The 20553-nt window shown below is 46.7% G+C and overlaps 2 protein-coding genes and 1 pseudogene across 2 annotated transcripts; all 3 read right to left on the bottom strand.

The window, feature by feature from the left end:
* Positions 1-66: 66 nt before the first annotated feature.
* LOC112874626 lies at positions 67-13152 on the bottom strand. The gene is made up of 18 exons (XM_025938061.1): positions 12265-13152; positions 11690-11887; positions 10327-10410; positions 9614-9673; positions 8757-8801; positions 8405-8604; positions 7804-8307; positions 7549-7642; positions 7269-7460; positions 7103-7192; positions 6503-6565; positions 6335-6409; positions 5549-5599; positions 4935-5069; positions 4679-4786; positions 4509-4572; positions 769-2042; positions 67-680 (listed from the first exon to the last, which is right to left on the bottom strand). Exons 1-18 carry the CDS (start codon positions 13000-13002, stop codon positions 249-251), a joined length of 4407 nt encoding a protein of 1468 aa, XP_025793846.1. The 5' UTR covers positions 13003-13152; the 3' UTR covers positions 67-248.
* A 2118-nt stretch (positions 13153-15270) lies between these two features.
* Positions 15271-16469, bottom strand: LOC112873423 (annotated as a pseudogene).
* A 417-nt stretch (positions 16470-16886) lies between these two features.
* LOC112875928 (BRCA1-associated RING domain protein 1) lies at positions 16887-19275 on the bottom strand. The gene is made up of 5 exons (XM_025939938.1): positions 18988-19275; positions 17713-17804; positions 17558-17636; positions 17382-17479; positions 16887-17284 (listed from the first exon to the last, which is right to left on the bottom strand). Exons 1-5 carry the CDS (start codon positions 19154-19156, stop codon positions 17096-17098), a joined length of 627 nt encoding a protein of 208 aa, XP_025795723.1. The 5' UTR covers positions 19157-19275; the 3' UTR covers positions 16887-17095.
* Between the last annotated feature and the right edge of the window lie 1278 nt (positions 19276-20553).

Genomic DNA, 20553 nt, shown 5'->3' with positions numbered 1-20553 from the left:
GCATATAGCACACACATACAGAGGTGTACTCAGGAAAAAAGAATTGCACACCGTTGCCCATAATAACAGGTTTACTTCACTTTCACACAGCAACAAATGCTGGTGATACAGAAACAATAGGAATACAGAGATACAGTACTATATAGAGAGCAAATAAATGCCGTGCAATCAGACTGAATAAATCACACACAGTACAGATAAATCGATCACCCAAATATATAAATGCAGATGTGAATCGTGACGTGTCATCAGCCCCGCCTCATGAGCTCCTTGGCGGACTCGACGAGCGAGCGGACGCCGACGGCGCGGCGGTTGAGCCCGACGCTGCCGGAGAAGACGTTGAAGCACTCGAGGCCGGAGGTGGTCTCCGCGACGCGCCTCAGCTCGCGCTCCATCCCGAGCTCCACGAAGTGCGCCACGAACCGCGTACCCTCCGGCGACCGCATCAGCGCGATGGCGAGCTCGAGCGTGTACAGCCGGATGCGCGGCACGACCATGGAGGGGCGGCTGTACTCCCGCAGGACCAGCACCAGCGTCCGCGCCAGCGCCTCGTCCGTGACGCCCGCCGTGGCGAGCCCCGCGCGGAGCTCCCCGGGCTGCATGAACCGGAGCATCTGCGCCGCCAGGCCGAGGGAGATGTTGAGGAGCTTCGTCTTCTGCACCATGATGTTGCGCAGAACCTGTGCGAGTCATCAGGAAATGAAATGGTTGGCCAGGCAGGCAACGACCCCAGCTGCGCAGATGCACATGCACATGCACGCAGCTTACCTTGATGGCGCCGGCGGTGACTCCTCTCAGTGCAAGCTGCCACTCTTCCCCGGCGTAGGTGCACAGGTTGCGCAGGATCCTTGCGGCGCTGATGGTGACGACGGGATCACTCAGCGCCTCGATGAGCCGCCCCACCCCGCAGCCGCACGCGATGATGATGGCGCCGCAGTTGGCCCGGCTGTCAAGCGCCAGCATCGCCAGAGCCTCGCCGGCCTCCACCCGGACCGCGTCCTTCTGCCGGTCGGGCGCTGCATCGGCCTTCCCCGGCAAGAACATCGCCAAGAGCACGCTGACCACACCCCCCGTCCCGCCGATCATCTCCCTCGATTCGTCGTCCATGGCGAGGCTCGTCAGTATCTCGATCGCCAGCAGGCGCAGCTCCGACAGGTCCTTCTCATGGTGCTGCTGCAGCACCTCCCTGATGTTGCTCACCGTGAACACAATGTCGCAGAGCTCCCTTCGAAGCAGCTTTCCGGTGGTTCCCGTCGTGGTCGCCAGCCTCTTCACGACGCGGAGCGACTGCTTCACCGCCTTGAGGCGCATGACCGCCGGCGCCGCCGCCTCTTGCTCGTTCGCTATGCTCGAGTAGGAGATGATCTTGTCGAGAAGGCCCCTGGTCTTGCCGATCTTGTCGCAGATGTCGTGCTCGTGCGCCAGCTTGTTGAGGATGGACAGCCCGAGCAGGTTGAGCTCGTCGAGGTCGGCGTAGAGCAAGGAGGCCACGGACTCGATCGCGCCGGGGATGCCGGTGACGCGGAGCGCGTTGAGCTTCCCCCCGGTGAGCATGAACACGACGACCGCGGCGGAGCGGCGCACGTCCTTCTCCGAGGCGTTCTTCCAGCTGAGCATCTCGATGAGGCGCTCGATGGTGGGCGCGGACGTGCCGATCCTGCGGAGCGTCGCGTTGGCGAAGCGGTTGGACTCGACGAGCGCGACGAGGACGCTGGCGCCGAGGCACTGCTCGTCGTGCGTGCCCGCGATAAGCAGGTCGTCGGCGTAGGACACGAGGTCCATGTGCAGGCCGTCGAAGATGCTGCCGTTGAGGCAGCGGGAGTAGGAGTCGTAGAAGAAGCGGCGGACGGCGGCCTCGCCGCAGGCGGTGGCGAGGTGGCACTCCTCGGCGACGCGCTCGAGCAGGCGGTGGTGGCCCAGCCTCCACTGCCACAGCGCCTTCTCGACGAGGAAGAGCAGCGCCTCGGCGAGCATGAGGCCGTAGAAGATGTCGAGCGCGGAGCGGCGGTTGGTGCGGGCCTCGGGGCTGCCGCCGTAGTGTTGGTGGGCCAGGCGGACGAGCGAGAGCGCGACGCAGGCCGACGCGGACAGCAGCTGCAGCCAGTAGAAGACGCGGCCGGCGGCCCAGGACATGACGGGCGCGCGGCCCGTGGCCTCGTGCTGCATCTCCAGTTCGTGGCTGCGGCCCAGGATGCGGGCGCCCTCCACCAGCAGCAGCGTGGTGATGCACCAGAAGTCGGTCTGGCCCAGGGTGATGGCGAAGCCGCCCAGCAGCACCACGGTGGCCCAGATGAAGCCCAGCGTGCCCAGCCGGCTGGCCGCCTTCTCCAGCACCGCCAGCTGGAGCGCCAGCATCGTGAGCCGCCGCTCCGGCAGCGCCACGTCGACGTCTTCGTCGACGACGACGCTGGCGCGGATGCGCGGGGCCATCGTCACCGCCTTCTGCGGCTCGAACAGCGTCGGCAGCAGGTCGGGGATCTGGACGCGCACGCTCCTGGTGTCCAGGCTCACGCGGCGATCCATGGCCGATTGCTTGCTAGATAGTGTAGTGACACACACTGACACGACTCCACTGAGCTGGTGGCCGGCTAAGCACAGTAGCATGTGTACCGGCCGGCTATTTATATGCACGCAAGTGCAGGTGCAACGCGGCATTGACGCAGGTGTGCGCGCACGTTGATTGACAATTTGACATGGCCGATTTCTTGCATTGCGTGCATCGGAGGAGATCGAGGCTTCAGGCCTTTAGCGGAAGGATATTTTGTCTTCTTTTTTCTTGTTACAAAGCGAGGTTGCCGCCTGGGGCAACATCGCCGAACCATGCCCTGGGCGTTGGGGTCCCTGGTTACTCGGTTAGTCCTTGCTTGCACGACCTGCCATGGTCTCTAACTCCAAGAACTTGCAAAGGTTTGGAGTCACAACATGTGAAGCTCTCCAGTTGGGGATGGATGAGAATGAGTCAGATGATATCACCACGTTGATTTTTAATGATCACAAGGCTGTAGTTCAATGATGATCCGTGTGCGTTGTCACGATCAGTCACGCCGCAGTTGTGACCAACCAAAGGTTGGGTGAGAAGTTCTCTTCTCTGTTTTTCTTTTAAAAAAGTTTCTCTTCTCTATATCAATTTAAGTTCGGCAGATCTCTTATAGACCGTTTCAAAAAGAACAAAAAAAAAAGGCTGAGAGGTTTAGAGAGTAGAGACCGTTGCGCGGCTGCTGGAGATACTACTAGATTCAAAGCTACTTCTGCCCTTGCTTGCTCCGCTAGCCATTGGCTCTCTTTTGAGTCCTTTCTAAAGGAAGTAGTATTACTAATCGAAACAGCAAGCATCCTCATATGCACGATCAAGTTCATGAAGCCATCTCCTCATATCCTCATTTGGTTTGAGAAATGAAATGGGCTGATCCATCGCCACCTCATTCCTCATATACACATGATTAATGTAAACACGAGAAATAGAATCATATATTCGTTCAAACAACCTTTTTGAATGCCTTTGAAGACTAACAGAGTAGTAAAACACCAAAACTTCCAAGTGCTTACAAGTTACAACCAATGGCCTTAGAAGTAAGTCACGCTAACTGCAAATCGTATACCCCATCAAAACTGATCCTCGTTCTTATGCACCAGTAACTGAAACCATAATTTACAGAATTGAATCGGGGACCTACAATGAATAAGCTCATCTTATATACATGATTCTTCATTTCACTATATGCGTTCACTGGTATTACAGAAAAAAAAACAAGAGCTGGAACAGAAACCCAACTATATTCACCGTTTCTTTTTCTTCCACACGGTTATGTACCTCATCCCGTTTAGAAGATAGGGCTGCGTCTATTTCCTATATCCTGGCAGTCCAGAGCATTCTTACAACACAGGCATGCCTGGACATTTTTAAGAACACTTCTTAAATGCTGTGACTTCAGCAAAATCCACGCTATCCACATTCCACCAATGTGCCTTGTTTTTATCTTCCCATTTCAGAACATTGGAAATGACGTAAAAATAGTGCCAGGAAGCAGCCACTGTAACCAGAACAGGACGAATCACTATGTTTGATCTCCAGATGCAATAATGCCTTTATGACCGTTCATTTTCAAAATTGTACAGTCGAGAATCTGATAGAACAGAGAACATCTGCGTCTCCACAAAGAGCTGCACAATATCAAAAACTATGAGAATATGCAGGTAAAAAGTGACAACAACAGCATAAAAAAATAAATAAAAATAAATAAGTAAGCCAGCTCCATTCCATACATCATACATGCATAGTGTAATAGCATCATAGATACATAGGAGTTTCATCAAGAAAAAATTCCAATTAATGAGGATTTGCTTATGTTTTGATAATTGATACTTTGCATCTCGCGCAGACTGGAAGTCTATATGTGGCATACTCCAAATTACCAGTTTACTGTTTGCTAATTTCATCAACCATATTTGGTTTTTTTACAGAAAATGAACATAGGAAGCCGCTGTGTAAACCAGTTAGATAAGTACCTTTACAAATGGGCGATCCTTTGAGGGGAAAGAATCAATGAAACTGTCTTTCAGAAGCAAAGAAACCTGATCATACAAAAGAGGAACATTACTCATTGGATTCTATGATATTCCCGATAAGTAACAAGCAGCAGCATTGTCAATTGTAGAGAATATTGTTTGTATTGCTAACCCTGTCATTGTTGGACTGTACATTTGTGATGGTATGAAGGCGCAAGTCAGAGCAAAATGATTCCAAGTAGGATCTCATTACATTTAAGAACTGCCAAGCTGCTTCAGCCTGCAAGAATATCATCCATGTTTATCATTCAAAAACTAACTAGGACAATTAAGAGAAGTTTAAATGATCAAGTGCAGATATAATTTTCTTCTCAAGGAAAAACGACTGGTTATAAAAACAATAAATCCGTAGTCAATAAAATTAGCACCTGAACTTCATTGCATTTATAGATGGGATGTCTCTTAGCCAAAGCATTCTCACAGGATAGTCTAGAATGAATTGGACCGAGATCAGAAACAAGCTCCTTGTAACATGGAAGTTGAGGCAACGGACATGCTTTGACCTGCATATTTTTAATACAAATAACATTAAGAGACACTAGTGGGCAAAATCCACCACTACTTCTAATCAAGTTCACTCGATTTTACTTTTGGTTCACAACTTCACACACATTTACATACCAACAATATTACATTAAGAACACAATCCACAAGCATAGAGAAAAACAAGATTTTGCTTCAACAAAAATAAGTTCAGATGTTCCTTCCCAAGATGTTTTTTCACTATCAGCAAATAGCATGTAATACTTGCCTGATCTTTCTGTACATTGATTCTGACAAGAGTAGATCCTTTCATCTTGATATCAGGGGGTTTATGCTGTACACCAGCCTATAGAAGAAATTGGATTATCATTCACAGTTCAGCTATTATTGAGAATCAATAACAATATAGTTCAGTGTTACTAACATTTGGCAAATATGACTATAAATTAGCTAAAAATTAACATCCAAACAAATGAGCTTCAAGGGCCAAGAAGCTTACAATGAAAGGTACAGGTGCATCAAGAAAATCAATCAATTTCCTTGGTAGAACCTGAAAAGCAATAGACATCCAAATGAGCTAAAAACCTAAAGGAAGAATGTTTCACAATTCGCAATCACATTACTTTGAAAGAACATCTGTGAGACATTGTGTTATGCTATAAGTTGTCATAACGGGTGTACCCAGTGCTGAGAGCTCACATAAGGTGGGTTCTGGGGAAGGGAATTTCTAGGCAGCTTGACCGTCTTATTTTGCAAGGAGGCTAATTCGAACCCAGGACCTCCAGGACACAATTGGCTAGATCCTAACACTATGCCACGCCCACCCATCTATAAGTTTAAAACAAAGAAAGAACACATCTATTGAGCAACTCTAGAAAGCCCCTTGCTCATGGCAGCAGTCTATTCTAATTTTTAGAAAGAGGTGGATCTACAAATTGATAGAAATACAAAGATAAAAATAAATGCATATACAACTCTTAAAAATTAGATCAAAGGCAATATAATACTTGCTGGTTTATACAATTATTTATAGTCACATAAAGAGACACAATTTTATGCTTATGGCAAAGGATATGATTCGATAAATATGAGTAGTGTGATTCCCTCAAAATACATGGATATAAGAGTGTGGGGATGTACACCCAGACCACCAAAGTTCAAAAATCCTCATTGAGGTGCATTTGGATGCCTATTTCTTCTTAATAAAAGCCACCCCCCTAGTTCTTCCAAGGTTGGTATGTTTTAAGATAGAAACCTAAATCTTACATGAAATAGTAAAACTTACGGGAAGCAACAAACTTTGCCACTGGAATGGCCTTATCATTGGTATAATTGATAAGACAATTGCTGACAAGACACCCTGCAGTTAAGCATTTCAAAAGTGCTACAATCAGTGGGAAGAAGGATAGCATGAAACTAAAGCACATTGTTACAATGCTCAATAAAACCATACCAGATTTGGGCATATTACCACAATTTGCTTCTCCAGCAGAACTCCAGCAAATAATCCTAGCACCTTCAGGAGAAAATAATAAATTTATGCAAAGAAAAGACAGTATCACTTGTATAATGTGCATTCAGCGCAGGCCTCCCAATAGAGAAGGATTTTTTCAGAACATCTCTCACTTCTTCCTCTAGATTAAGAAAAACAAGTGTATGCTAAAGCATAAAGGTTTTAGATAGTATCTTGAGAAAAGGTATCAACAAAATTGAAGAGCAAAATTTCTGCTCATATAAGAACTCCTGAGTTCAGGAGTATATTTTAAAAATTGTTTCCAAAGATGAATTGCTTAAATCTGAATCTTTGTTTACCAAAGTGTAACTATAAGAATTTCTTCGTCATGACTATTATTTGAGCTGTATAAGGCCGTGCTTGTAGTAGTTTCAATTTAGCGCAGAATCAATGAGCTATTGGGCTGCTTCCACTTTGTTGTGTTTTGCGAACCCTTTACAAGATTTATTTTTGTCTATGTAGCTTAATATTTGTCTTAACATAATATATAGCATTAAGGCCTTCCATAATAACTGAAAAAATGGGAGTAATACAACATACACTTTCCAGAGATAGAGCACGACAAACTGTAGCTGTAGTCCATATAGATAACGCAAGAGCTTCTTCTGCAGCCGCCAAACGTGCATTGAGCTACAATCAAATTTTACCCATTAGGGAAGTAGGGGAACAATACTACAGAATATAGTTGCAATAGCCAAGCATTTACCTTATGTGTTTCTCCCGAAGTCAAACCATTGTCCAAAATTGTCTCCCCAAAACCCAACAAGTATAATCCAGGCCGGGAGTATTTCACAGGTTGGAGATGTTCAAGGGGACGGAATACAAGTTCACCACCACGAGGTGGCAGAGGTAGAGCATGGTAACCACAAACAATTTGTAGAGGCTCATTATTGTGTGCCTAAATAATACATTATGTCTATTATCAAGATCAATAAGAATCAGAGCCATCTGGTGATATTTGTAAAGCTTGAATATCTAAGACAAACCTTAGCCCATCCTATAACTTTTTCATCATCAACAATCATTTCATGCTTCACATTCACTTCATCTTCTTCATCTGATCCAACACCTTTGACTGAACTGTCATACAATATATTCACAGTTCACAACAATATGTATCCCAACACATCGGTAACAATTTCAGAGAAAGAATAGATATAATGATTTCACATAATTCCTAGCAGAGATGGCTAATGTCAAATTGCACTTCACAATAGAGGAATCTTTATTTTCAGGTTTACCTGTCTAAAAAAGACTCCACGCTTTGTGCACGCTCTAATCTTCTAGAGATAGGAGAGTGCATGGATAGAAGATCTGGGGAAGTATGTCCATTACCATATATGTAACTTGCTCTCCCAAAGCTATCAGAACGGGATTCCAAGTTCTCCGATAGACAGTCTTCATATTGCTCGAAACTATGCCTTCCCTCCTTATCAACTTCTCTTACATAACTAGAATCTGAAATCTCACTAGCAGATATACTTTCCGGAGAATTAGGCCCCCAGCTCCTGAACAAATATGAAGACACGTCCCTTTCTGATGAAACACCAGATGAAGAAATGAGACCTGATATACTATTGACAGGTACAGCATATTCTGTCCAGTCAATGTATGGAATCCCATTTGAGGAATCAAAATCCCCTTTTACTCCATCTTGTTCTTTCACAGAACGAGGAACTGGCTCGGCTAGAGCAACTTCACTAGCAAACTGTGTTATCCTGTCAAGCCTCTCCTGTGCAATTATGCTGTTCATAGAATAGACACACCAACATATCCTTAGAACTGAATTGAAGAAATCTCAGATCAAAATATATCAAATATATGTTAGATCTGAAAACAAACCTGTTTAACATCTCATAGTGTAGCTCAAAAAAGGGTACCTTTGTGAGTAAACAGTAACAACGTGGTGCAGAAACCAAGAAACGACTTGGCTTATAGGAAGTGGGGTTTAGGGGTGAGACTGCTCCTAGTATACCTGGTGCCTTTTGAACTATTTCCTGGACATGCAGACAGACACCATATAGTGGTGCATTGTCTGATACCTGGTTCATAAACAACCACCAAAAACATCAACAAGAGTTGTAATAAGACTCACAAGCCTGTCGGAAAATGCAATATCAGTACATAGTAATTGGAATAATCTGGATACTTGTACTAACATCCAAGCATTTTAAAAAGGAAGAGATAAACAAACCTTAAGGGAGAAGATAAAAGACAGATCATCTCGAGACAGATGTTCCTATGTAAAATAGTTGTACAAGTTAGCAAGTTGAAATACTTCAAACCTACCACTATTTCAGGATAATAGTCACAACCTACTACATTTTGTGCCCTTCCATAAACCCACCACCATTTGGGCTGGCTTATAATAGAACTACAACTTGATGAATATTCCCCACTCATGACTAGTTGGGCCCACATGTCAGCACCACATCCATGGAAGTTAATATGTGGGCCAAGCCCAGTCATGAATTTGTCCCTGATATGTAGGCCTAGCTAGTCATGAAGTCACAAAGTTGTAGTTCTGTGAGAAGCTAGCTCAAAATAATGGTGGATTTGTGAAAAGGGAACAAAATGCTGTAGCTCTGTGACTATAAGCCCAAAATATTGGAAGGTTTATGAAATGTACTCAAACAATGGACATAGCAGCTGCCAGTAAGTATGAAAATTGACACACTCAAGCTGTAATCTCATGTGCAATAGGGAAGAAGACGTATACCCATAACCCATTCCATGACAAAATTCAGGAATGATAGTTTTTCATAGCCACATTAAATTCCAAGGGATATACTCTAGCTGTTAGATTATTCTTTGAACAGCATATGCTATTTTTCTACATGTATTTTGTCAAAAGAATGCTGTGAAGATATTTTTGTTTGCAGGAAAAAAATTGTAAAAGTTAGGTGGAATTACTAAATATGTCATTAGTCACTACCTCAGCACAGGCCTAAAGCCTAAATATTACATACGATTGGTGGCCAGTAAAACAGACAACCACCAATAACCAGGACTCCAGGATGTTTTCTGAATCCTGCTACAATTAATTCTCACCTGCCCAAATATCACTTCATTCAGGTCACTCATGGATGGAGTCCTCTCTATTAAACGAGCCTGAAATTTTGAATTATAGAAGAATCACAAAATTTGCTGTGGAACGTATCATAACAGAACAAAAAGGAAAGAAAATAGCAAATTTGGAATATAAAATTGAGCAATGAATGGATCAGGGGGGACAAACTCAGTAAGAGGGTTGGTTGGCGTCATTCTTGAAGCTACTTAATACATGGCAAAAACATCCATGTAAGAAGGTAACACGGTAACAGAACACTAACTGCCATCAATATTATCATGAAGTGAGGAGAGAGAGTATCTAGTCACTTTTTTTTCTATATATACAAAAATAGCACCCCAGTCTACAATGAAATCATGTGCAAAGTCCCTCACAGATAATGGATAAGCACTGTTGTACAAAAATCGTGTTTCAAGCTACTAGTAACAACTATTGAACTTAGTAATACATTACTCAAATTCTGAGAAAGGAATTACAAGATGCTGGCTCATCACATTACCCTTAACTTAGTTGTCCATTTTACAAAGTTCTAACACATTGTGAAAACTTATCAGGCAGAACATTAAAAGGCAATTCCACTAAAATGTGAAGCAACAACATCTTCAGATTAGCTCAACAAACACATACCATGGCACATAAAATGAGTTGGAAAACTATCATACACCAGTTCACCCAAGAAGTTTATGTAACTAACCTTTACACCTTCAGGAAAACAGAAAGAGGGCAAATCAGTTTCCCTAACTTCCGCTCTCTTTCCAGGTGGATACTTGAAAAGAATCTGCAAGCGAGTTAAAATTGGATCAGTTTTTATCAGAGAAAGAAGAGTAAGAAAGGAATATACAAGATAGAGTAATAATGGTCACTACGATCACAAAGATCACTAAGTTCAAAAATAATATCCAATGTTAATAACATCTGGCTCTTGGCTCCACTTATCAACCTTATATTGGTAATAAGCAAGTTTGTTCTAAATGTCATTTATCAAAACAAGCAAATCAGTCTATAGGCCAAGGCCCTAGAGTCCAAATAAGAAGGTTTCAGCAGATGGAAGATAAATACTAGGGCACAAGAGAAGGGCTTTAGCATGAGATCAGATGGAGGTACTAAATGCCAACTTTACTGATAACTAGAATTAAATTTCTAATGGAGAAAATCAGCTGTTACTATGAAATTTGTGCTCAACACTTATTTCACGGGTTTCTCCTAAAAAAAGGCTTAAGCATGAAGATTCAATAAAAGCATCATAGGTGAGCCTTTTCTGCTCGATTGAATTGAGTAGAACCAGCTGTTGAATCCCTCCCTCCCATCCAAAAACTCAACACAAGCGGCATCTATTACAGAAAAGGAAGCATTCATTTTCTTAAAAGAAGCCAAGCTTCTCACGGTTGACTGGTCAGAGCGTCGAACTCCGCAAGTCGTTGAACTCCTGCCCGTCCCGGGTTCGAAGCACGGCGCCTTCTTAGAACAAAGCCTGGGGGAAGTCTCCCCCCTTGGTCGAGTTTTTTAATTTTATTCAAAGAAGCAGTACTGTATGCCTATAGTTTTTACAATACTACAGATAGTACGGGCGCTCTATAAGTGTTGCCATACAGCAGAAAGGGAATCAACAATGTATACTAGAACAACTAAGAAATGTGAACTAGTGATGATGCATCCTTTTTACTTAATGAACTAAAATATTTGTATATAATCATGCCCACAGACGAGCAAATTTGCATGCATCATGTTGTATTTTGTATTAGTAATTAGCACCTGAACATCAGGGAAAAATTGTATGTAGATGTTTTTGTGATGTGCTATTACACTTATGGATCAGATCATTTAAAAAAATAAATAAAATTGTCACAATTCTCAGTTACCTGACTACAAAATCAAAGCACCTATCATTATGGACTACAACCTAATCAACTTTCAAAAACTACCTAAAGTTGTCTTGCCAGTGGCATCTAAAGGCAAGTGCACTTGAACTGAAGTTTTGTAACGGAAAATAACATAGATAACACCACTGCATCTGAAACTGGAAGAGAGATTTACATCTCAAGATCAAAGCAGCGTACCTGGGGTTCCATAGATGGTATAGGTCCATGATACTGGATTTTTCTAAGATCTACAATCTCTGAGCGTGCTACATTAGATTCCCATGCTTTCTTTTTTGCAAAAGCATCCTCAATTACTCCAACATTTGCATAAGAGTGGAGACCAACTACAAAAAAATGTTCAAAGAGCGATGCTGGTTCCTCATATTGACACTGGTCCTGCAAGAGATGGGAGAAATAGCTTATTGACAAGGGCAACTTGATATTACATACATATCAAAACACTGCAATAGGAGTTAAATGGTGAGCATTAGAAGCTAAAACAGTGTTATGCAAACTCTGTCAGCAAAGGAAGCTAAACAATGAGTAACTATGAAATGGCACCAATAAGAAGTTAAGAACTCCGTCCATATATGTATTTTTTAAGTGATTGCTAAAACCTGCCAATTTCAAGGTGAAGCTAAAACTCTCAAGCTATTTGATCTAATTCATCCTTCTAGTTTTAAAATTAGTATTGAGTCGTCCCGCTAAGCAAAAGTAGGCACAGAAATGCACAATTATCATCCCTACTATTGAGCAAAAGGTGAGCTCTGTACCTGCGCCTTGGAATGTATTTGATACCACTGCCGCTTCTGATTCGTCATGGCTTCAATGTTCATAGTCGTCCGCAGCAACTGCTCCCTCGGGCTCCTCTCTCCACCTCCTCCGCCTCCAATTGGCCCCCACTTCCAAGCCCGCTGCATCTGCTGCCTAAACCGCTGGAAGCTGCTGGTTCGCACATGCCGGGCCTGCTGCTTGATCTGCAACAACGGCGAGGACGACGTCGACGTGGCTGAGCGTGCCGGGGACGATGGCGCCGAGTGCACACTCGACTCCCTCTCCTCCCTCAACGGCGATCCTGCCCCCGGCGTGGCCATTGGGCTCTCATGCTCCGCCGCTCCTCTCGCGCGTTGTTCCGAGGGAGACGGGGTGCTTCCCGTATCAACCGTCCCCGGCTCCTCTCGCGATTCAGAAACCGACGTAAACTCATCCCCGTCCATCGCCGCACGCCCCGACGATGAAGCCGACGGCAAGTCGTACGTTTCCGCTTCCCTCGCACCCGCCGGTCCGTCGCCCTGCGATCTCCACACTGACGGCGACGAAGACGGCGAAGCCTCCGCGGCGGCCTCTCCATCGCCCTCGCGGCACGCCACCGGCGACGCGGAGGCGGTCGACGCCTCTTCCATTGCGTCCTCGAAGGCCTCCGGCTGCCGCGGCGACCTCCCCTCCCCATCCGCCTGCCTGCGCGGCCCCGGCGCCAGCGAGGCGGCGTCTTCGCCGGGGAGCTCCTCCATGCGCGCAGGGGATCGAAGCTCTCAGCCGCGAATTGGAATTCGGAAGGTCGCAGCAATCTAGTGCGAAGGATCAAAGAGCAACGGAACGGGAAGGGGAAGAGGAGGCGGCCGAGATCGTTGAAAGAATAATAAATGGCTAAAAATGAGCGGAAACTGGAGATAGAAAAATAAATAAATAAAATACAGTACGGCGGAAAGAAACTGAGAAAGGGCCGCACGTGGTAGGGGGTGCGGGGCCCGGGACCACCTGTCAGTTATAAATTCTTGTTGCGTACCGTCACTGACAGGTGGGTTCGGATCCACGGTCCGGCAGGATTTGAGCTGCTTCCGTGTGCGCGCGGATGAATTTGCTGCGGACGGGATGCGTTCTTGCCGGTCAAACGAAATATCTCACTTTTTCTGAGTTCTTTAGTAAAAATTTAGCTAAGGTGTGAATTAATAACCTTAGGCGCACCTTCAACTTTTCTAATTTAAATATTTATACTATTTTTAAAAAATAGAACTTTACTTTGAAGAAGTACTACAAATATTTGAACTAAAAAGAGTTGGAGGTGTACTAAAGATCACCAATTTGCACTTCTAAATTTAGCAGATGTTTCAAACAAATGCATTTTAGTTCCAACAGTTTACTTTTATCTTGATGATTGGGTTGTTTGGAGTAGAAGAGTATTGTCAAAACTGCTGAAAGAAGATGCACCATCTTTTTTGCTGCAAGAGCAAAATAGGAGAACAGTCCATGCTACAGAAGCGATTGCCACTCAAGGTAGACTACATGGAAGGATTTTTTTCTTTTTAAGAAAAACTTCGGGGTACTACCTCCGTCCATAGAATAATACAGCTCTCACTTCTCAAGGTGTCAAACAGTTTCAAATTTGATCAAATTTATATAAAATACTATTAATATTTATATTACAAAATAAATATCATTAGATTAATTATATAATATATCTTCATACCAAATCTATTTATAAATATAAATATTATAATTTTTATATAAATTTAGTTAAATTTGAAATTATTTGACTTCTCGAAAATTGAGAGTTGCAATGTTTCGTAGACGGAGACAGTAGGATTTAGGAGAGGGTGTCCTGCTACACGGGCGGATCATGTGAAACAGCGACCGTACCAAACCAAAAGAGGCGGCCTTTCTATTGCCCGGGTGGTCACATTTTCTTCAGCTGCCGCGCGGGGTTGCTTGTCGTAGTCTTCACGGGTGGAGAAAATGGAAGGTTCGAGCCGAGTACAGCTGCGTCCTGCAGGGACACACAGTTACCTGTTGTAAAAGTGGAACGCAGAACGGCAGAAGCAGGCAGAACCTTGATCGGTAACGGACGACCATCAGATCAGAGAAACTACCGCGTCCGCGATCAATGGTGGTGATCGCAGGTTAAAAGTTGGAGCACTAGCGCACGGCGCGGCGGCAAGCCAGCGGCCGCGACTCATCGGGAATCTTGCCTACTCCTGAGGAGAATCTTCTTGCCAATTTGCCATCAGCAACCGGACAAAGGGTTAGGAGCAGACTGGTAACATCAGATTCAGCTAGCACCGTCCACTTCAGAACGTCTGTTTTGGTGAACTTAAACGAGCCAGTGAGCCACTGTAGTTACATCTCACTTTCGGTTGCTGCCATCAGCAAAGCGCCCAGTGCCTCGACTGTTAATTTATCACCTTGATGTCAGCTGATGCCTACTCCACACCACATGTAGCAAGACTGGAAATGTAAGAGGTGGTGACAAATCTTAAGATGGAGTGGTGGCAAAAACAACTACTATCCTTGCCTTGCCTCCAAAAAAAATGTTATCTGATGACATCACCAAGAGTTTAACTCTTGCAATCTAATGTACTGTGATGATCTATCTTTCCTGCTCGAAAGGAATGCAAAAGGAAAAGAAATGTTGCTGTCCTAGAGAACATCTGGCCCATACTCTGGGTCAAAAAAAGCCCACGAGAGTTAGCTTGGGCCAGAAAAAAGGATAATCATTGGTTTCCATTAGCATTCAGCAATCTGGACCGTGGCATCGTTCTGATGAACGTGGACCGCGGTGTGCCACAGCCTGCTGAAGAGCATGAACGTCTCTAACGTCACAAAGCCCAACAATAATCTTAACATCTCTCTGTTGTTTCTTCTAAAACAGTAACAAGCAGAGGAGCGATTTGCTCGGTCTTACAAGTTACAAGTTACATACAAACACCGGCTTCAAGCAAAACTGCCAATGATTGATAGCCTCAAAAGATTATGTACAGTTACAGTTCAAACTTTCAAAGAATTCATACTCCAGCTTCAGCGCGCGGCGTCCACTTCACCACTCTGACCTCGCCGGACGCATCCCCGGTGAAGACGACGCCGGGCGACCTGAGGGAAACGGCCCTGGCCTCGCCGTTGCAGTGAATCTGCCCTCTCTTCTGCAGCGACTGGAGGTCGTAGACGCGCACAACGCCATCGCCGCGCGACACCATCAGGACGGGCTTCTTGTCGGGATCGTACGTCCCATCGATGGCGACCACGCGTTCTCCTTCGTCGTGGACGTAGTGCACCTCGAGGTCGAGGTCGTCGCGGTCCGGCTTCGCCCGCCAGACCTTCACGGTGCCGTCGTCGGACGACGAGAGCAGGAACTGCTCCCAGCACAGCAGCGCGGTCGCAGCAGCGGCGTGGGCGGCGAGGGTGCAGACGCACCGGCGGCTCTCGAGGTCCCAGGCCCTGATGCTGCCGTCCGCGGAGCCGGAGTAGAGCGTGCCCTTTCCCTGCGCCAGCGACGCCACGGCCTTCTCGTGGCCCCGGAACGCCGCGACCTCGTCGAAGGATTGCCGGGATCGGTTCATCCTCCACATGTAGATGACGCCGTCCTCTGTGCCGGCGAAGAGGTGCTCGTCGTCCTCGACGAGCAAGGCCGTGACTAGCATGGAGGCGGCGGGTCCTCGCAGCCGCAGCTCCTTCCCGGTTCCGGTGTGGAGGGCCTTGACGGCGCCGCGCACCCCGACGACCACCCACGGGTCGATGGAGGCCAGGCTCGCCACCTCCCCTTCTTGCATCGGCGCGACGTGGACGCACTGTCCGGTGTTGCAGTCCCAGACGCGGACCGTGCCGTCCATGCTGCCGGAGAATAGCTTGTCAGACACTTCTGGCGTCGAGACGCCGGTGACCGCCTTGGCGTGGCCCTTGAGCTGCGCGACGCCACAGAAGCCGTCGCCGACGCACCAACCCCCGAGCTCCTGGCCGCCGCAGAGGCGCTTGGGTGGCAGCACGGGGGGTGCGTCATCCTGCTGCCGCCGCTTTGTTGACGACGACGGCGCCGGATCAGGAGGAAGCTTAACCTCGCCACCAGGCTTCGCGACGCAGGACGGGTTGACCCATGTGTTGGGATTCTTGGCGTTCAGCGCCGGCGGCGGGGGCACGTCCGCGTGGAGGAACCGCCAGGGGTTCCTGTTGCAGTGGCCGGACTTCAGTAGCGGCAGACCTGCGGCGGCATGTCGCGTGGAGGACGGGGGCTGCCGCGACGCGGATGAGGAGGAGCGACCGCCGCCGTCATGATCGTGAACGGGGTGGCGATCAAGTCGGTGATTTGGTGGGGGAGGTTGAACGGAAGGGGTGTGGGACGCGAATACGCGATCGGAGGGAGGAGATGGATCCTTCGCTTTATAACGACGCGAAAAGAGGGACTTGGATCCTTCGCTTTATAACGACGCGAACGGCGGTCGGACTCGAGTCCGAGACGCAATCGGAGTCGCCCAGAGAGAACGCGCTTCATTGACTTGCTTCCGAACTGTCAGATCGGACGCTCCGGGAGTAAATCAATCAATTAAATGATTAACCAGCAGAAGACATTGTAAAAAAGCATGACACTATTGCCTGCCTCGTATAGCATCTCCAAGGAGCATCAGAAAAGGAAAAAACAAAATGGAAGGGTGCCCAAATTTATCTCATAATGCAACAGTATGGAAAAGGAGCATCAGTCGTGTAGCTAATCCTTCAATACTATAAAATTTTGACTACAATATTACTTCAATTTCGATGAAGTGTGGATGGCAGATAAGATAGCAATATATTTCGACTACTGCTCCATATCACCAGTTTCAACCAAGAATTCCACTGTGCTTAATCATCACTCATGTGTGTGCTTGCCTCAACTTGCTTCGCAAGCAACAGGGTTCGAACTTCAGTGTCTTGGTCAGCCATATCAGCGGGTGTCTGCCCATAAGTGTTCTCTTTCTTGGGAGATGCCCCAGCCTCGAGCAAAAGCTTGACAACATCCAAATGTTCTCCTCTAGCAGCATGATGGAGCGGCTGCATAAGGTAAGTGCATAATTTAAATTTCCATGCAGATGGTATATTGATGATAATCTCATCAGTTTGGAAATGATGGAAAGGTTTGTGGGATTACTGTATCGCCTTCAGAATCAACGGTGTTGAGCATTCGCACTATGCAATCATCCCTGTTAGCAGCGAAGTTGAGCATATATTGGACCATCTCAGTGAAGCCTGTACAGAAAGATGTTAGGCAAACAAACTAGAACAATGGCTAAAAGCATAAAGCTCCTTATGTCAAAAAATACACACCTCCAGCACAAGCATCGTGAAGAGGAATTGCACCTTCTTCATCTTTGCATTCCAAGCTAGCCCCACGTTCCAACAATAGCTGACAGGTGGCCACAGTTAGTTACAAACAAAGCCAATAATCAAAGGGGAGAAATAAACAAGATAAAAATGTCAACCTGCACACAAGGAAGATGACCATATAAGCATGCCAGGTGAAGCAGAGTATCACCATCTTCAACAGGAACATCAATACTGTCATCATGGTTATCTGCGTAAATAAAAATAGTAGAACCTATGTGAAGAGTTCTACAGATGATCAAATATGCACAGATTTTTTTTCCTGTTGCCAGGTATGCACTTGAAAGTAAGTAGACGAAAACACTGGAAGGCAAAGTTCAAGGGCAGCTAATTTGGATACGATGAAAAAAAGTTGAGTCATTCATCAAGTTTAGGAATAAGACTCTTTGAAAAATGCAGTTAACATGTACTGACACTGATGGTTAGCATATGTATAGTATGGTAACTTAAATAGATAGATTTGAACATTACATCAGTATAATATTACGTTAAGAGGGGCACATGGGAAAAATATTGAATGATCAAACCAGGACTAATCATGCATTTGTTCCTGAACAATGATTGCAAAGATTGAAGAAAACCAAAAAGGTTCATGGAGATGCCCACAGCATGTCAAACCAGCAAGTAACAAGCCATGCTTCAACCTTTTTATTGGTTGGTAAAAAAAAAACTAAACCAACTGCAAGGGTCCTTCAAAAATAATAGTATTTTTCGCAGCACAAAGCAAAGCTGCATCCCCCCCCCCCACATGTAGGATGTAAGTATGATTTTTAAAAAAGGTATGATTATCTTCTCCAGCACTGCATTAAGCATGTAACCATCTAATGCTTCTATATACACAGCTCATTCAAGTGCCATGGAGCTGAGGTAGCATTTTGCTCAGAGATAACACAATTCCCAAAGATGAAAACAACTAGAACACCAAACAAGTGAACAGAAACACAAGTGCCTGAAGCAGATACCTCCCAAAGGCTCAAACCCATTCACCACAACAATGATATAGAAGGCTTCAACAAATTCAGGCAACACGCAAGCTGATCCACATCACCACATGGAAAAATTTGCACGCACAAGCCCATGCAAGTATCTACAGGGCTATATACAGCACTATAGCTAGTTGTTCAAATAGGACCAAATTTGCAGCAATACCACGCAAAGTAGCAACCTGGCAAGTGGAATTCAATGCAATTTCACGGAAGTAGTACGAATCGGGAAGTGCACTGCAACGATTAGAAATAGCTAATGAATGCGACCGCAAAAAGTTTCAACCTATGCAATACTGGTGCGCTTATCTAATCAAGTGATGCCACCAAACCCTAGAAGTGTTCCAGCAAACGAGGCTCGCAAGCGAATGGGTTGGATCAAGCCAGTACCGAGGGCGGCACGGAGGGCGTCGACGTCGCCGGTCTGGGCGGCGTTGGCGAGGGCGCGGAGGTGGGGAGGCACATCCTCGTCGTCGGAGGCGCCGGCGAAGGCCTCGGCGTGCTCGGCGATGTCGTCCTCGTCGTCCCTGAGCCCGTTGCGGCCGCCGGGAACTGCCATCTCCGTCGAGGACTGCTTGGGATTGGACCGGGGCCGGCGAGCGTTCGAGATGGCGAGCGAAAGAGGAGAAACCAAACACCCTTGGGTCTTGGCGGCGGCTTTGGGACGGCGTCACTGCGTCAGGGACTCGGGGCTCAGGGCGGCTACTAGCGGGGCAAAAAAAACCTAGCCTGTTGTCCCAAAGCATCACACGGTGAATGCTGCACTGGACATTGGAAAAGGACCAAAAAATGAAAAATGCAAGCATCACGGTGAATAGGTTGTGAAAATCAATTTTTTCATGTGGCTCAGGTATCAAAAGACAATTTGATTAAAAAAGAAATTTGCAAGAAGTGATAAATGTGCCTTTTGCACCGAAAATGAAATAATTGTTTGGAGTTTTTTTTTATCGAGGACTCTTTTATAGAAAGCGATAACTGTTTCGAGTTTGATTGCCTTTGTATCAAGGTAGATTGCAGATACAACTTGTCCGACCATTTCACACTTATTATTCTTTAACTTTGAGTGCTCTATGGCAAATATGTTATGTAGGTCTTCAGGGACTAAATTAATCGACGAATGCATTTTTTCCTACGGCTGTGACAAAAACGCCATGCTGGGAAGCTGCGTGATTTTCGCTTCATGGGCTTAATCGTCCTTGTAGTTCTGTGTATGGTGGTGGGCTGGTGGCGAAGCTGTAGTACACGGGCCGCTGAAGAGGATAGTCGATGCAACAGATTAACAGGCCTTACCGTAGTATACACAACGGGCCGTTGGAGAGAATAGTCAAGTTACATGTCCATTTCCTCCACGCTACATAGCCCAGTTCGACTTGGACTCCAATCCGTTCTGTCGGGGGTGGGGTGTGTCCCTTTCGAAGAATCTCCAGATGAGATGGATCATCGCTGGATCTTCGCGTCTAGCCCAAGAACGGCACGGGCTCAGTCAGAACACTCAACTCCACGGGGCCCACCGCGCGGTCGGTCAGCGCCAGAGAGCGCAACGAACCGGAGCCCACGACGGACTCCAAACAGGCTGGGACAGCTGGCTCCCCTCTACGCCACCCGTTCCCGAGATGACGGCCCCGATCGGCTCTCTCCTCCGCCTCGGATCCGCACCCCCTTCGTCAATCAGGCGCGCGCGCGGCAGAGTGGCCCCAGGCCGGCCGGCCCCCACCCACCGGACTGGACCAGACCAACGAGCCCAGCCGAAAAGCCGCCCGGCCACCACCCAACGGCGCAGCTCACGCGGTCCGAGTGTAGCCGGGCCCGGGCTCCCATGCCGCGCCGCGCCGGTGTCCCTGTCGGACCCGCTCGGACCGGCCGACCCCTGCAGGGAAACCCTATCCATCCCGGCCTCGTCCCCTGTCTTCGCTCCCCCCCCCCCCCCCTCTCTCTTATATCGCCACCACCACGGCA

The sequence above is a fragment of the Panicum hallii genome, chromosome 9, assembly GCF_002211085.1.
Source record: "Panicum hallii strain FIL2 chromosome 9, PHallii_v3.1, whole genome shotgun sequence".
NCBI lineage: Eukaryota > Viridiplantae > Streptophyta > Magnoliopsida > Poales > Poaceae > Panicum > Panicum hallii.
The sequence above is the reverse complement of the archived record's forward strand: the minus strand, read 5'-3'. Positions and strand labels throughout refer to the sequence as shown.

What these genes read in the sequence shown, in the direction of transcription:
- LOC112874626 (XM_025938061.1), bottom strand. Translation starts at nt 13,002, where the DNA reads ATGGAGGAGCTCCCCGGCGAAGACGCCGCCTCGCTGGCGCCGGGGCCG. An exon ending in GTTTTCCTGAAGGTGTAAAG is followed by an intron (nt 9,674 to 10,326) that starts GTTAGTTACATA and finishes TCAAAATTTCAG; the next exon opens with GCTCGTTTAATAGAGAGGAC. An exon ending in TCACCGCCGGCGCCATCAAG is followed by an intron (nt 681 to 768) that starts GTAAGCTGCGTG and finishes TGACTCGCACAG; the next exon opens with GTTCTGCGCAACATCATGGT.
- LOC112875928 (XM_025939938.1), bottom strand. Translation starts at nt 19,156, where the DNA reads ATGGCAGTTCCCGGCGGCCGCAACGGGCTCAGGGACGACGAGGACGAC. An exon ending in GTCATCTTCCTTGTGTGCAG is followed by an intron (nt 17,637 to 17,712) that starts GTTGACATTTTT and finishes GCCACCTGTCAG; the next exon opens with CTATTGTTGGAACGTGGGGC. An exon ending in TTGATTCTGAAGGCGATACA is followed by an intron (nt 17,285 to 17,381) that starts GTAATCCCACAA and finishes TACCTTATGCAG; the next exon opens with CCGCTCCATCATGCTGCTAG.